Source organism: Anomaloglossus baeobatrachus, chromosome 3, assembly GCF_048569485.1.
Source record: "Anomaloglossus baeobatrachus isolate aAnoBae1 chromosome 3, aAnoBae1.hap1, whole genome shotgun sequence".
NCBI lineage: Eukaryota > Metazoa > Chordata > Amphibia > Anura > Aromobatidae > Anomaloglossus > Anomaloglossus baeobatrachus.
Genome location: NC_134355.1, coordinates 62,923,959 through 62,937,578, shown reverse-complemented (window position 1 = coordinate 62,937,578; position 13,620 = coordinate 62,923,959). Strand labels below are relative to the sequence as shown.

Below are 13,620 nucleotides of genomic sequence, written 5' to 3'. Positions count from 1 at the left end.
TCCCACTGTGGGCTAGTCCTAACTTCACCTGTCTCGGACCCTACTCACTGTCTGTTGCTCAACCTTCTAACAGGACAGAGTACAACACTATACAAAAACAATACTACACATTACATTACTACTTATCACAGTTCACATGGCACATTATTTACATGACATTACAATAACGCGACTGATGTCTTCAGGGAAAGGAACCAGTCCACCTCCTTACACTTAGAAGCCCCCATAACTAGAACATAGAGTACAAAGAGTCAGAAGTGTCCCCAGGATAGGAGGCTCTTGCTATGTGGATGCCCTTTCTGTTTGGATGTCACTGTGTCACAATTAACACAAATCTGCTAAAATAGATAAAGTTTATTTAGTTTTTTAATTATTTGTTTTTACATTTTTATTGCCAAAAGAAAGATTATGTAAATAAATCACTTAAAACAATTACAATAAATTGTTGCTTATTTGTGTTATCTGCATATGTAAATCATATTAACATTGTACTTTAGATATTATGAAAAAGGGAAAATATTAAGTTACAAAGAATAGTATACATCTGCTATAATTCTTTACATCTGTACATGTAAGACAGCCATGGAGAGTATAGTATACAGCCTTAGTAAGCTGGGCTTGCTGGGACATATTGTTCAGCACATAGAGCACCTTGGCTTGTCGTTTTCTGAATTACAGGTTATATTTCCAGGCGCATTTCTCTGTTCTGATAACACTTCTTTTACTGTGTCCTGCACCCTCTGGTCTTGTCCATGTCCTCTCCGTCAGTGGGGATACGTTTTCTGTCAATTTCTACCTGTGTGAACAAGTGAATAAATAAATAAGGCAATGTACAGCTGCAAAAAGGCTGGATAAGTAGCTGAAACAATAATATATTACATACATACATACACATACACACATATTTTATATATATATATATATATATATATATATATATATATATATATACACACATACATGCATACATACATACATACATACATACATACACACACACACACACACACACACACACACACACACACACACACACACACAGTATATAAAAAAATAATTTACAGTAATATAAATCTATGTAGTGCAGACTCTCAGATTTAATTTGATTTGAGGGTATTGTCATCCTAATTGGAGTAAGGGTTTAGGAATTGCAGCTCTTTAATATGATGTTGCCCCTTTTTCAAGAGACTAAGGCGGACTTTGCACGTTGCGACATCGCAAGCCGATGCTGCGATGTCGCACGCGATAGTCCCCGCCCCCGTCGCAGGTACGATATCGTGTGATAGCTGCCGTAGCGAAAATTATCGCTACGCCAGCTATACATGCACTTTCCTGCCCTGCGACCGTCGCTCTGGCCGGCGACCCGCCTCCTTCCTAAGGGGGCGGGTCATGTGGCGTCATAGCGACGTCACACGGCAGGCGGCCAATAGCGGCGGAGGGGCGGAGATGAGCAGGATGTAAACATCCCGCCCACCTCCGTCCTTCCGCATAGCCGCCGGCGGCAGGTAAGGAGATGTTCCTCGCTCCTGCGGCTTTACACACAGCGATGTGTGCTGCCGCAGGAACGAGGAACAACACCTGTCGTACCTGTCGCGGCACCGGCATTATGGAAATGTCGGTGAATGCAACGATGATACGATAACGACATTTTTGCGCTCGTTCATCGTATCATCTAGCATTTACATAGTACGATGTCGAAAGTGACGCCGGATGTGCGTCACTTTCGATTTGACCCCACCGACATCGCACATGCGATGTTGCAACGTGCAAAGCTGCCCTAAGGCTATATGCCCACTTTGCTTTTTTGTCAGTATACAAAAAGTATGATTTGGCAGGAAAAAAGCTGCTGAAAAATATGTCAGTTTTTTCATGTGATTTTTAATGCTCTTTTTATATGCGCTTTTTCATGCTTTTTTGGCTTCCATGATAACTGGCAAAAAAAACACACACAAAAAAAAACGCAATGTGAGCATTACACATGCATTTTTTTCCAGCGTCTTTCACTGACTCCATTGAAGTCAATTGGGGAGCAAAGTAGGAAAAAAAGCAGAAACAATTGACATGCTGCTTCTTTTTTCAGCAACAAAAAAATGCAAGGAAAAAAGAAGCAACGTGGGGCAAGTCAGGATTCTCATAGACTTTGCTGGGATAATTTTCCCTTGCTTTATTGATTAAAAGAAGCAAGGAAAAATGCTAGAAAAAAAATGCAGAATGGGCACAGGGCCTAAAATTAATTGGCATAATTATCTCAAAAGCTCTTTAATGGGCTGCACGGGTTATTCGCTCATTAATCCATCATCAATTAAAGGGAACCTGTCACCAGATTTGTCCCCTATAAGCTGCAGCCACCACCAGTGAACCCTTATATACAGCATTCCAGAATACTGTATATAAGAGCTCAGGCTGCTGCGTAGAACGTAAAAAAAGCTTTAGAATACTCACCTAGGGGGCGGTCCAGTCCGATGGGTGTCGCTGCTCTCGGTCCGGTGCCTTCTCCATCTTGCGCGAATGCTGTCCTCCTTCTGAGGCCCCTGTGGATGACGCATCCTACATCATCTACACAGGCCGGTATTGCGGTCTTGCGCATGCGAACTTTTATCTGCCCATTGAGGGCAGCTCAAAGTATTGTAGTGCGCATGCGCGGGCAGTCTTTGACCTTTCCTCGTTCCTGCGCATTACAGTACTTTGATCTGCCCTCAGGACGGCGTTCATGCAAGATGGAGGAGGCACCGGACAGAGACCAGCAACACCCATTGGACTGGACCACCAGGTGAGTATTATAAAAGGTCTTTTTTACGTTCTATAGCGCAGCCTTGCTCTTATAGACAGTATTCTGGAATGCTGTATATAAAGGCTCATTGGTGGTAGCCGCAGCTAAAACTCCGTCCAATCAACCTTGCTGCATTTGGTTGATTTTGAGCAAAAAGTATCTCCCTCTACCCTTCAGAATTAATCGGGCTGCTTCTGTCTTCAGTCACATCATCATTAAATACTAGGGACCCAGGGCCATTGGAAGCCATGCATGCCCATGTCATCAAACTGCCTCCGCCATGTGTTACAGAGGATGTGGCGTGCTTTCGATAATGAGTTGTTCCAAGCCTTCTCCTTACTTTCCTCTTCCCATCATTCAAGTACAGGTTGGTCTTCCGTTCATCTATCCACAGAATGCTTTTCCAGAACTGGGCGGATCTTTACATTTTTTTTGGCCTTTCTATTTTTAAGGCTCATCTATGGTTTGCACCTTGTGGTGAACCCTCTGTATTTGCACTCAGGATGTCGTCTCTTTATGGTAGACTTAGATACTGAAACACCCACTTCCTGGAGAGTGTTCTTCACTTGGCTGGATGTTGTGAAGGGGTTTTTCTTCATCATGGAAAGGATTCTGCGATCATCCACCACTGTACCAAATTGTTGATTTGGCTACTTTTAACATTGCTGCGCTCTCTGATGGATTTCTTCTTTTTTTTTTAACCTATTGATGGCCTGTTTCTCTTCTATTGAGAGTCCCTTTGACCGCATGATGTTCACCGCAACAGCTTTCAAACGCAAATGCCACACCTGGAATCTGCTCCAGACCTTTTACCTGCTTAATTGAAGATTGATTGACTAGGGAATAGCCCATGCTGCCCATTAAATAGCTTGAGATAATTTTCCAATTACTTTTGGTCCCTAGAAAAAGAGGCAGCTACATATTAAAGAAATGTAATTTCTAAACCTTTACTCCAATTAAGTACCATCAAATTAAAGCGGAGAGTCTACATTTTAAGCCTATATTGGTTGTATAACTGTATCTGGAATATGTTTTGGTAAACAGCTAAAATGCCAAAACTTGTGTCACTGTCCAAATATTTCTGGACCTATCTGTATCTATACTTCGATCTATCCTAATATCTATCTATACTAATATCTATCTATCTTAATATCTATCTGGCCTTCTATCTATAGCAAGATAACATTAAAGGTGTGCAGATGTACCCCATACAGAACAACTAATATATAACTCGCAGCATGAAGTACATAATTTGTGTAAATATACACTTCACCTTTTTTGTAGTCAGTTATCAGTATTTTTACAGAATCTGCACTATCATGCTTCTTATTTATTTTTTATTGTAGAGAAGTATCTATGGGGTTACCGATTTCTCGCAGGTCAGCTACTGAAGGGTTACGCATTAACATTTCATCACATTTTCGGTCATCATTAAGCAGCATGAGATGAATATTCCCAACGCCAGCAGTTTTGCTGAATGATATCATCTCTCCAATACTGATGATTCCAGCGAGTTTATGCCGGCTGTTTCATTAGGTGAGCTGTGTTTTCCTTCTGCTCCCACTGTTACACTTTTTCTGGCCGGTCATTCTCCAGTAGCAGCCACAGGAGCGTCTATTAATAAAGTCTTACCTTTACCTTAGATGACTTTTGCCTACCTCATAGTGAGTCTTATGTTTAGAGTAACCAAAGCTAAGCAATATTAATATCGCAAATGTCCATTTACACTGAAAATTATCCTGAATTCCTAGGAACTCTTAAGGTACCGTCACACTAAGCAACATCGCTGCTGATGCACAACTTGCTAGCGATGTTGCTTAGTGTGACATCCAGCAACAACCTGGCCCCTGCTGTGAGGTCGTTGGTTGTTGCTGAATGTCCTGGATCATTTTTTAGTTGTTGCTCCCCCGCTGTGAAGCACACATCGCTGTGTGTGACAGCGAGAGAGCAACAACTAAATATGCAGGCAGCAGGAGCCGGCTTCTGCGGACGCTGGTAACCAATGTAAATATCGGGTAACCAAGAAGCCCTTACCTTGGTTACCCTATATTTACCTTCGTTACCAGTGTCCGCCGCTCTCAGCTGCCAGTGCTGGCTCCCTGCTCTCTGCACATGTAGCTGCAGTACACATTGGGTAATTAACCCGATGTGTACTGTGGCTAGGTGTGCAGGGAGCCAGCGCTAAGTGGTGTGTGCTTGTAACCAAGGTAAATATCCGGTTGGTTACCCGATATTTACCTTAGTTACCAAGCGCATCATGCTTCCACGACGCTCCAGCGATCCCTGACAGGTCAGGTTGCTGGTGTGATCGCTGGAGCGTCGCTTAGTGTAACATCTCACCAGCGACCTCCTAGCAACTTACCAGCGATCCCTATCAGGTTGTATCGTTGTTGGGATCGCTGGTAAGTTGTTTAGTGTGACTGGGCCTTTAGTCACAATAATATTGCAAAGAAAACAAGCTATCAATCTCTTGATGAGTGCGGAAAACACTTGTTCGCCGGGTGAAGTGATTGTTTTTGTGCTACACATAAGATCATTGTTTTAAACAGGGCATTGTTCTGTATAAATAGGATATATGCTGCCAGGAACAATGACAGCCTATGTGCACCATGTGATCTATCATAGAGCATTCTTTGCAGTTCGTTATGTATGGTTTGCCTGTGGTAATGGGCATGTCACAGACTTTCCTCGGTTGCAGGTTTTAGTGACTGGTTCTGGGTCTGAATCTGTTTGTTTTGTGGGACTCCGCCTAGTAAATTGATTCCCTTTCTTTCGGGGAACAGATGATTAATGCCAGGTTTCCTTCCATCAGCTCCTGACTCCTGGTCAGGTATTTCCGGTTTGGACCACTCCCAGATCCTATATATACCCATAACTTCCACCAGAGGGTGCCAGTTATTTCATATCATTTGGAAGCTGAGCCAGGAGGTGAAAGGAGCTGTTTCTGTCCCTCAGTAGTGCTTTGGCTGTAGCATTGTTTGTTTGCTGCAACATCTTCAGGTGTGCCTATTTAGGTTTGGAAGTTTCCCAGTAGATTGTTTATTCCCCCCTTTTTATGTTGTTTCCCCTCATGCACTTTTAGAGGCTTCTTTGTGTCTGGTTTCCGTGTGTACGAGTTTTTGTTGTGCTACCAGTTTTGGGTTTTTTTGTCGGTGGAGTTGTAGACTTCTGTTCTTGATCCTTCCCCCCAGGTGGTGGGTTGTGGAGGGGGGGGGTCATAACATCAGGGACAAGGACAGGGCCTAGGTTGGAGGCCTGGATCTCCCTACCATTAAGGGTACCTTCGGGTGTTAGGTTGAGCGCAAGGGACCCAGCTCTAGGGCCAGTATAGGCTTCCCTGGGTTCACCGAAGACACCTGTGACAGGGCAACTCAATGAACGCCGATCAATTTGTGAAAAACCTTAAAGGGAACCGGACAGCTGATACATGGTCCTCCTGGAAAGAAGCCAAGGGGAAGGACAACCCTTCTTTTCCCACTCCGGCAGCCAAGCCCTATTCTGGGTCTTAAGCCTGCTTTACACCTTACGATATCACATACGATATCATATGCGATCGTACCCGCCCCCATCGTATGTGCGGCACGTTCAATTTGTTGACCGTGTCACACAAACGATTATTTGCCTCACACGTACTTACCCGTCCATACGACCTCGATGTGGGCGGCGAACATCCAGTTCCTGGAGTGGGAGGGACGTTCGGCGTCACAGCGACGTCACGCGGCAGCCGTCCAATAGAAGCGGAGGGGCGGAGATGAGTGGGACATAAACATCCCGCCCACCTCGTTCCTTCCGCATTACCGGCGGGAGCCGCGGGACGATGTGTGGTACCTCGGGAACATTGAACAACCAGACGTGCAATTTTAAGGAAATGAACGACGTGTATGCGATAAACGGTTTTACGTTCAATCGCAATCGCACGTAGCTGTCACATGCTACAACACCACTAACGATGCTTACGACGTGACCCCGCCGACACATCGTTAGATTTGTGGTAGCGTGTAAAGCCCGCTTTACACGCAACCAGTTGCAGAGCCTCATTCTCTGCTACGTACTCTCTGGTTGCCTTAAATGTAATTTTTGGTCACCTAAATCTGCCTTCTAAGTAGCTTCACTGCTACAGTATTTGTAGAAAAAAAAACAAACAAACAAACAGATACCGGTATCCTTTTTAAAGAATGAATATTCCCACGTACTCTCACGTAGTGAAAAGCAAATCTGCTGAAATTCAAATTTGGCAATTGTCTCAAATCTGTTCAGGAAATTGGATTTGCATTGAAAAAATGTAATGGTACAGGTGGGTAGCGAGGTTTAAAATATTTTTTTACTCTCATTTTAATCCATTTTTCCAGGTTTCTACAACTGCGTAACAAGGGTGTATGGTTGCACCACGATTTAATCGATTTGCCCAAAACAAAATTACACGAAATTCAAATTTGGGCGAATCAAAATTTTGGGTAAAATGTGAGGTGAACCAAATGACAATCCTCTACTACCATGCAATGGAGTATAATACTACAATAAATTGGCCATACAATAAAACCACATATTGTCCAAATAATACCACTATACTAATACCACTATACTATACCTACCGTAAATAGTGAAAAACCAGGTGAGTTTTTTTAAATTACCACTCCAGTTGTTTTTTCTCAGTGCTGGAGTGGTGCTTTAATTCTAAGTCCACTGCCCTCGATTGTCACGTGTATTAGGACAGGCTCAGGGTTAGCTTCATTTACCATCTGAGACCATCTTAGACCATGCACTTTGGGCACTTTTGGTTAATTCCTTCCCTGATGCAGCAGCAGACTTGCTAAGCTGTCATCAGTTGAGCACTTCCGGGCTGTATTTAATCCCTCTTCTTCCTGCAGACGTTGCTGGTTATTTTATTCAGTTAGGAGCTAGCCAGGGAGCAGAGAGGACGTGTAGTTTCTGCTACTGCTGCTGCTATCTGCTGTTGTTGTTGTTGTTGTAGTTGTTAATACTACCCCCTTTTCTTTGTACCCTTACCCTTACACCTTTGGTTATACCCTAGTGCAGGTTTTTTGGTATGTATGAGGTTTGTTTGACACCTGTTAGTCATTCCTTGTAGGTGGGTTAGTGGGATTTCTGTCCAGGTCAGTTCCCTAGGTGTTGGGGACTTAGTCATCAGAGCCAGGACAGGAGACAGGGCCACGTTGGAGGCTCCACCCTGACTACCATTATGTCTACCATCAGGATAAAGGGACAGCATAGGGATCCCAGTCTTAAGGTCATTTTACACGCTGCCATATTGCTATCAATATCGCTAGTGAGCGTACCCGCCCTCGTCGGTTGTGCGGCACGGGCAAATCGCTGCCCGTGGCGCACAACATCGCTTACACCCGTCACACGTACTTACCTTCCCTGCGACGTCGCTGTGGCCAGCAAACTGCCTCCTTTCTAAAGGGGTGGTTCGTGTGAAGTCATAGCGACATCACACGGCAGCCATCCAATAGAAGCGGAGGGGCGGAGATGAGCGGGCGGAATATCCCTCCCACCTCCTTCCTTCCTCATTGCCGGTGGATGCAGGTAAGGAGATGTTCGTCGTTCCTGCGGTGTCACACATAGCGATGTGTGACGCCGCAGGAACGACGAACAACCAGCTGCATGCACCACCAACGATATTATGAAAAGGTGCGACGCATCAACGATCAACGATTTTTGACGTTTTTGTGATCGCTGATCGTCGCTCCTAGGTGTCATACGCTGCGATGTTGCTAATGCCGCCGGATGTGCGTCACGAACGACGTGACCCCGACGATATATCATTAGCAATGTCGCAGCATGTAAAGCACCCTCTTGGGTCAGCCAAGGTGCCTTGGCACCATCTTTATCTTTCCGTTACACCGATCCTATACTCACCCTCCATCATTTTAATCTTTTTAGTGGACCGCTCCAGTCCTGCAGCAGCAAGTTATGCCCGTAACTTCTGACTAGTCGGAAATCAAAAAGGTTTATTTACAGTTATTCGTCAACACAAACATGAAAAAAAACAGTGCATTTGTGTCAAGGACGACAATTTCTAATGTTTCGACCTAGTCGGTCTTAGTCATATGGTCGCACCATAAGTAGACAATGAAGCGTATCTGGATATAATCACTATGGAAAGAAATTCAAGGCCAAGATTGAAGAAATTCACATAATGGCAAGCTGTGTTTGATATAAGGTGTGTATAAGGTTAGATGACGCTATCCAGGTGGGTAGCGTTGATCAAAAGTATCATGCAGCACCAGAATGTGAAGACATACTATGTCAAAGCCAGGGTTAATATGCAATATCACTTAAGAAAAAAAATGTTGGGGGTTCAAAGGTATTGTGATATACACAGTAATCCACTAAGGAGCAGCAGGGAATTGTATGTCCCAGTGGGTTATAAGCATTCAGGTGGCTGCGGGTGCCTGATGGAAATGTGCTCTGTCTGGATAGCTGGCTGTGTCACACATCCCGTCAGCCATCCAGAGAGTGTGCTTATAACCACTGGGACATACAATCCCTTCCCATAATGCCATTCTGTAAATTTCTTCAACCTTGGCCTTGAATTTCTTTCCATAGTGATTGTATCTAGATACGCTTACTTCATTATTGTCTACCTATGGTGCGACCATATGAGTAAGACAGACTAGGTCGAAACGTCAGAAATTGTCGCCCTTGACACAAACGCTTTTTTTCACGTATGTGTTGACGAATCACTGTAAATAAACCTTTTTGTCTGCATGAGCAATACAAGTGTGCTGCAATCTTTTTGAACTTTAGTATTATAGGGTCCTAAGATCCCTCTTTGCTAGCAACTTATTTTCCTAGTTTCCGTGTGCTCACCATCTTGTTACTATGGCTGGAAATCAGATGTTAAGTCACAAGCGTTCAATGCAAGTCTATGAGAGCCAGAATGAGGCCAAAAAACAAGGCTCTCATAGACTTGTATTGAGTTGTGACCTCTAACACGCTCCATGAAGCACTGAAGCTGTCGACAGGTTACAAACTGCCTTATACCGGCAGTAGCGTCGGTGAAAACAGATGAAGGTTCCGTCAGGTAAGTATAAGACAGGGGGAAGGGGACAGATTTAAAGGAGCTTTTACAGCACTTTTTCAGGCAGATTTTGGGTGGAATCCACCAGAAAAAGTCACATACAGTACCCTTGGTGGCGCAGGATAGTAAAGGTTTCCATGTCACATTCTCAGATTTCTAATTACGACTTCGAGAAAACAGGTCCTGAACAAATGCCCAGTTGTGCAAAGGTATAAAGGCAAAATATAATGCATATTTTCAATATGTACAAGTCAAAAAGTTTCTATTCTCCATGCATATGTTTTTTGAACGATACAAGCCCTGTGATAAAACAATGGCCGCATGTTTGTTAGATTGACTGTCCCAATTGATATTACACAAGGTTTTCATGTCTGAGTAATCGTCTGGAGAGCGGCGGCTCGAGTATTACTGCATACATTAGAATTATAAGCACATTATGGATGACAGCCTTGTGAGGTTCCAACACATTTGCTGAACTTCATGTTTTCCTCTAGTTTTGAGCACAAAAAACGGCACAAAAAACAGCTGACATAGCCAATCCTTGTGGATGATAAAATGAGTATATTTATGCACGATATAAAGTAGATGGCTCATGTTTGCGATGCTATATAGCAATGTCTGCTCCGGATAGACCAGTTTAGATGTTGCTGTCACCAGATCCTAGATTGATAGGAAAGCCCCACAAGCAATAAAGTCCTGCCTGTCCCAATCTAATCAGAATGTATAATGTTCCATCAGGTCGTCTTATGTCCTCCAAAACAATCTATATGTAATGTAAACCATTCAAGGCAAATGTGGAAATCAATAATACCTGGATGTTGTAGCAAGTCTTCTGGGTGACGTGTTTATGGGGCTGGAGATCATTCTCGACTCCCATTGATTTCACCTCTGCCCCAGAGACACATGTAAACGGCATAATAAACTGCATGTTTGCCATCGGATTCCAATTGCGAGGTATCTCCTGGTCGGAGCCCAGCTCAAGCTTACAGGATAAGCTGTGTGGTTGATCAGGACCTTAAAAAAGAACAGTGGAGAATGTTAGGACAAGGGTGGAATAGCCTATGATGGAGATCTACGGTAAGCTTCGCGCTTGGGGAATGGAATATATCAGAATTTGGGGCTAGTTCGACATGGTGGAGCATTCTCATTAAAACTAGGAAAACCCAATTCATTATTGTACTTGCACCTTTTATTCTAGTTTTTGGGTACTTTCTGCCATGTTTATCATTTCACCCAATTCTTTTAATCTGCACCTTTTCTAAAGTGTACTTTATATATACCGTATGTACTTGAGTATAAGACGAGTTTTCAGCCTATTTACGCTGAAAACAACCCCCTCGGCTTATACTTGAGTGAGGTTCCCACAAAAAAAATTCTCACCTGTCCTCAGTTCCTGCGGTGTCCTGTTACCTGCTTCTTGTAGACAGCAGGCACATAGACCCCTCGATGATATTGTCCGGTGCACGGGTCCGCCGCTTCTGTTTACTGTCATGGCTTTACTGCAGTTGAATGCTTTGCGGCGCCACAAAGCATTTAACTGTAGTAAATCACTGACGCCAGCAGCAGCCTCATGCACTGCATGCAATTATGCAGGGGTCTATGTGCATGCGATCTGCAAGAAGCACCCCTTGATGATCATGTCTGGTGCACGGTGCCGCCACTACCATCATCGCTTTACTGCAGTTGAATGGTTTGCTGCACTGCAAACCATTCAACTGCAGTGAAGCGATGACTGTGGTGGCAGCCTCGTGCACCGGACAAGATCATTGAGGGGTCTATGTGCCTGCTGTCCGTAAGAAGCAGGTAAGAGAACACCGTGGGAATGGAGGATAGGTGAGAATATTTTTTTTGCATGTATGTGAACAACAACATAATAGGGGACAAGAAAGGGATCGGAATGAGGACATTAATAAATGATGGGCATATTACTACAAGGATAGGCACATTATTACTGGATGGGACAAAGGGATGGGCACATTAGTACAGGGCACAAGGACACAAGGATGGACACATTACTACAGGATGGGGCACATTACTACAAGATGGGGCACAAGGCTGAGGCACATTACTACAAGGGGACCAGGATCGGGCATTACAACAAGATGGACCAGGATGGGACACATTACTACTGGGCAGAAGGATGGGCACATTACTACAAGGAGGGTTAAGGATGAGCACATTACTACAAGGGGGGAGGCAAGGATAGGCACATTACATTTTATTGGTATCTATTTTTATTTTTGAAATTTAGTAGTAGCTGCTGCATTTCCCACCGTAGGCTTATACTCAAATCAATAAGTTTTCTCATTTTTTTATGGTAAAATTAGGGGCCTCGACTTATACTAGGGTCGGCTTATACTTGATTATATACAGTATTCGTATTTTTTCTATGTTCACCATTATTGGCACAGTCTGGGGTCTCAAGATATTTTCAGCAGATTCATCATTTGTGACTTTTTAAAAAAAAAAAAATTTACTTTTTTGTACAAATCTACTCCAATACCCCCTTTGGAGTAGTCTTATGCAAGTCTGAAACTTTTTTTGAGCACATATTTAATTAAAACGTGACTTTTTGTGCTAAAAAAAAAAAAAAAAAAAAAAAAAAAAAGAAGTTTAAAGACAAACATTAAAAACATTGTTATTTCGTCCAAAATTCATGAACCATATGTGCTATTTTGAAGAATGTGACGCCAAAAACGTTAATGAATACCACAAGTGAAAAGAAAAAAATTTGGTTTTCACCCAATTTCTTACCTTGAGCTGGACACACAATGTAATAATGGATGCAAAGCAGAATACATTTTATTTATTTTTATGGAGATATTAGCAATCAAAGTATTCTGTATCCAATGAGTTAACCCTCGTTAAGTCCAAGAGGGCTTTATCTATGATTTTTCAGTGGGGGCTACATGACGTTGCCCAATCGTAAGCAGGAATCAATCAACACCCAGTGTAAAGTGGACCATGCCCTACAATAGCTCACAAGAGGTTTCTCCTACGTAAGACATATATTGACAGACAGCCTGATCTCACAAAGCAGAACGATTACAAGTTATTGTGAGCACAACAGACATAAGTGTGATTACTTAACCTCTGAGTTCTCATTTCTAAGCAGTCATTGTGGGGTGAGGAGCAATAGACAGGAGAGGATAGTTAATAGAAAGGTTTGTAATGTGAAACAGCTAAATTCAGCTGTACTGCCCTTCCCATACCCATCAGACTGAAAGGAGATGAAAGCTGAAATGTGTCAGTAATGACACTCAGGGCTGCTGTGCTTACAGGAACCTTGTTATGGCTTTGAAGTGAAATAAGACTGTCTTTTTATTTTTCACACAGGAGAAGCTTGTTCTGCGCTATGGTGGGGTGTGTTCTTTTTCCCCTTAGCTTTGCAGCCTGCTTATGATTGGGCAATGTCATATGGGGGAAGAAGTACACGCCTCCAGTGAAAAAAAATCTCTGATTAAGCCTACTTGGACTTAAAGAGTAACCGTTTAATTTATTATGATTTATGAAATAAAAATTAAATCATATCATAATAATTTTAATAAATCGTAATAAAGTACACATAAAAATTGGCAAGTCTGTAATATATCTTATCAGACAAATTAGCTTTTTTGCTGCCCTAATTGATACAGTCATTATCAAAATTCCCAATTCTGAACTGAAATCTGTATTGACTGAAGACTTTCCCATTACTGAGATAGGAGATGGCAGCTGTTACTGATGAGATTCTATGAAGACAGGAGAAGCTAAAAGCAGAGGGAGGAGCTAGATGCAGAACGCCACCCCCTCATCCCTCTTCTAT

The 13,620-nt window shown here is 43.0% G+C and overlaps 1 protein-coding gene across 2 annotated transcripts in view; it reads right to left on the bottom strand.

Moving 5' to 3' along the window:
- Nucleotides 1-339: 339 nt before the first annotated feature.
- Nucleotides 340-13,620, bottom strand: part of STON1 (stonin 1) — a 113,987-nt gene continuing 100,706 nt past the window's right edge. For both annotated transcript variants that reach the window (XM_075339215.1, XM_075339214.1), the window contains exons 3-4: nucleotides 10,627-10,829; nucleotides 340-796 (exon numbers count right to left, since the gene is read on the bottom strand). In XM_075339215.1, the coding sequence (XP_075195330.1) occupies nucleotides 722-796; nucleotides 10,627-10,829 (278 nt within the window). In that variant the 3' untranslated portion in view covers nucleotides 340-721. The remainder of the gene's footprint in view (nucleotides 797-10,626; nucleotides 10,830-13,620) is intronic.